The sequence below is a fragment of the Microtus ochrogaster genome, chromosome 2 (genome assembly GCF_000317375.1).
Source record: "Microtus ochrogaster isolate Prairie Vole_2 chromosome 2, MicOch1.0, whole genome shotgun sequence".
NCBI classification, from domain to species: Eukaryota; Metazoa; Chordata; class Mammalia; order Rodentia; family Cricetidae; genus Microtus; species Microtus ochrogaster.
This window is the reverse complement of record NC_022010.1, coordinates 5,677,886-5,681,572: the sequence shown is the minus strand read 5'-3', so window position 1 is coordinate 5,681,572 and position 3,687 is coordinate 5,677,886. Positions and strand designations below refer to the sequence as shown.

Genomic DNA, 3,687 nt, shown 5'->3' with positions numbered 1-3,687 from the left:
GAGACCAGCCTGGTCTACAGAGCTAGTTCCAGGACAGGCTCCAAAGCCACAGAGAAACCCTGACTCGAAAAACCAAAAAAAAAAAACAAAAAACAAAAAACCTAAAACTGAACTTGCCTTAGTGCTTTTGAAATATAGTAGTATATTATATATACAGTAGCAAATATCTACTAACTGATTTGAAACACTAAGTATATCAAGTAACTTAAACACAAATCTGCTCTCCTATTTTCTGTTACTGACCATGAACTAATCACTTTGCTGCTTTTGACCTAATGTTAAGCATAAACAATGATTCTAAGCTGGACAGTGGTAATGCACACTTTTAATCCCAGCACTCAGGAGGCAGAGACAGGTGGACTCTGTGAGTTTGAGGCCAGCTTGGTCTACAGAACGGGTTCCAGGACAGGCCCCAAAGCTACAGAGAAACCCTGTCTCAAGGGGGGAAAAAAAAAGGTGGCTCCAAGAGAGACCTCCTTTAAAAAATAACAAGTGTTTTGGTTGTTGGGCTAATTTTTAGTTGTCTAAATATATAGTGTAATCAAAAGATGACTTGTTAAATTCCAAATATGAGTTTCCCAAGTCTAGAGCCGCATGCTCAGGGAGAAGAAACAAAACATTCAGTGTTTCCAGTAGGAATGATGTTTTCTTTGTGAGACCAACTCCTTCCTTGTTCTAGAAGAGAATACTTCTGTAGCTGTGACTTGGACAACATGCCCTGTGTGCTTATTGTCTGGAGAAAAGTATGTAAAGGGAAAAGAAAAAGACCGTGGAATTTTCACATCTCCCCCCCCCCTTTTTTTTTGCCCCAGCACTTAGAACAAGAGAAACATGAACTGAGAAGACGGTTTGAGAATCGGGAAGGGGAGTGGGAAGGACGAGTGTCAGAGCTGGAGACCGATGTGAAGCAGCTGCAGGACGAGCTGGAACGGCAGCAGGTCCATCTTCGGGAAGCAGACCGAGAAAAAACACGAGCCGTCCAGGAGCTGTCAGAACAGAACCAGAGGTTATTGGATCAACTCAGCAGGGTGAGTCACAAGAATTTAATTGTAAAATATTCAAAATGGGAACCAATTTCCTATTCTGGTAGGATATGTGTGAAGAAACCATTCTGACCCCCATGGAACTTGTTGGAGTTGATTTTTTCCTTCTGTGAGATAGATTTGGGAACTGAACTCTGGCCTTTGAGTATGGAGCCCAGGTGCTGTCAAAGTATAACAAAGGAGTCAGGAACCAAGAGCAAGGCCCATGATTAAACCATCTGTGAGACTTGGTATCCTGGGCATCTTCTCACCTCTAAAATAAAGGTGCTGCATATGTCTGGTGTTTTTTAGCACTCTAAAGATCTGTGATCCTTTACCCAGGGAAAGTCCATCATCAATTGTAAAGTTGTTAATTCATTAGTTCGATACCTAGAGGTGCTGTCTTTAACTGAACAGCTTGGAAAATGAACATACATTATGAAAGGAGTGTCTAAATTTAAGTTTTGTTTGATCTCTACATCAAGTAAGAGTTCTTACACATTTATAGATAGGATAGTGTCAGAAGTTAATTAAGGTCAAGACTAATTGCAAAGAAGATGATTGAGACTTAAATGAGTAGAAATCTAATTTAAATACAGTACATTCCTTTTAAATTTACAGAGTGGTCTATAAGACCTGGGTTTACTATTGAAATTCAATTCTTTTTATATGTTAAAAGCAAAACCAGCAGTTTTTTAGAAAAAATGTGGCCTCTTGTCCCATCCCTAATCACTGCTGCTCTTGAGGTCCCTGTGCCTTCTGTGTGGTCGTGGAGAAAGGCTAGAGGCAGCTGTGGTGAGTTTCCAAGGTTTGCACTGAGGTGATAGTGGACAGTATGTGATGGTGTTTGCTGATTACATCACAGTTGCTTGCTTTCCTTTGCGATGGTGAAACTTCCCACCTTCTAAAGAAGTGTGAACTAATGCTATTAGTGGGGAGAGAGGAAAAAGAGAAAGAGATAATAAATAGTAACTTGGAAAGCAGCAACTCACAGAGAGATTTCAGCACATCTGTGAAAAATGAGGACATGGTTGTGGGCAGAGCCGAGCAGCTTCCCTGATTTCATGGAGAGAATCTCTAACATTTGGATTGGCTGGGAAGCCAGAGCGGCATAGTCCGTCCAGAAGTCATTCACAGGGCTGCTCCACACCAGCATTCCCGAATCCGTTCTGAAACCCTTCTTAGTAACTGGGAAGGGATCTCTAGCCTTGTTCATTCATTATTCATGAAAGATTAACCAGAGAAGTCTGGCCAGATTGCTTTATTCAAAAACATTTAATATTATTCTGGGCAAGTGTTTCGAGTGAAACTTACAGAATGAATGCCACACACAAAGCAGTCAAAGGGAAGTTAAATTTCTTGGCCAGGTTCATGTGGCAAATGCAGAACATAATCTGGTGAAAGACAGGCGAGCATGACGGGGAAAGTTAGGAAACAGATGCTGACAAGGGATTGACTCTGCTTACTAACTGGATGGGCTTGTTCATGCCTCGGTTTCCTTAACTTTAAAATGAAGTTAAAAATTTGTGCTGCAGACAAGTACTATTGAAAGGAAAATGGAAAAATGTGGGTTGTGGATAGCTCAGTGGTAGAGTGCTTGCCAAGCTCGCCAGAGAGGCTGTATGTTTACTTTATAGCACAGTGATTTTCAGCCCGCAGCTCGCAACCCCTTTGGGGTTGAATGGCCCTTTACAGGCGTCACCTGACATCATCAGAAAACTCAGTTCATAACAGTAGCAAAATTACAGTTACAAAATAGCAGCAAAAACAATGTTATGGTTGGGGGTCACCACAACATGAGGAACTGTATTATGGGGGCTAATCGTTAGGGAGGTCGAGAACCACTGCTATAAGGGGAAGGGGAGAAATGCGATGTGTTTGTGTTGACCAGCATATGGAGGTGCAGATTGTTTCTAAAGTGGCGTCTTTAGAGCCTGCCTGTTGTCTGACTTCACTGTAGAAAATCCTGATGAAGTACTTCCAGATATTTCTGGATAGCTCTAGAGTCTTGTTATCCTCTCTGGCCTTGAACATAGGCCCTAGTGGTTTTGTGGCTTCCTCGCCCTCTTTCTCCTTGTAAGCAGGACAAGTCCCTGAGGTTTCCATCAGAGCAAGTTTAGATTTCGTTTTATTATTGTTTTATTAACTGGGTATTCAGGAGCCAGAGGAACTAAGTACTTTGAAGGGGATCAGAATCCTCATAGGAAAAAATAGCAGCCAGCAGCAGTGGTAGAAGGCCATGCTTTTTTTTTTTTAATGTATGTAATGAGGTTCATTTGTTTTCCTGAGGCAGGGTTTCTCTGTGTAGCCCTAGCTGTCCTGGAATTCTCTCTATAGATCAGGCTGGCCTGAAACTCTGCGGTCTATCTGCCTGCCTCTGCCTCCCCAGTGCTGGGACTAAAAGACATGCACCACCGTGTCTCTTTATAACCATGTAATATATACTGTCAAAAATAGTCCAATACTTCTATAATACATTTTTTCAAAGTATTTTTACATGTACTTGCTTTGACTGCCATGGTCTCCAAAGTTGTTCTTTTCTTTTCTTTTAATTATTATTCTCTCTCTCTTTTTTTTTTTTTTCGAGACAGGGTTTCTCTGTGGTTTTGGAGCCTGTCCTGGAACTAGCTCTGTAGACCAGGCTGGTCTCAAACTCACAGAGATC

The 3,687-nt window shown here is 41.6% G+C and overlaps 1 protein-coding gene across 4 annotated transcripts in view; it reads left to right on the top strand.

Moving 5' to 3' along the window:
- Positions 1-3,687, top strand: part of Bicdl1 (BICD family like cargo adaptor 1) — a 92,560-nt gene that overhangs the window by 7,189 nt on the left and 81,684 nt on the right. For all 4 annotated transcript variants that reach the window (XR_001229111.2, XR_003377842.1, XR_003377841.1 and 1 more), the window contains exon 2: positions 813-1,028. Coding sequence is in view for 1 of the 4 variants with exons in the window: in XM_013349564.2 (XP_013205018.1) it covers positions 813-1,028 (216 nt within the window). In the remaining 3 variants the exon portion in view is untranslated. The remainder of the gene's footprint in view (positions 1-812; positions 1,029-3,687) is intronic.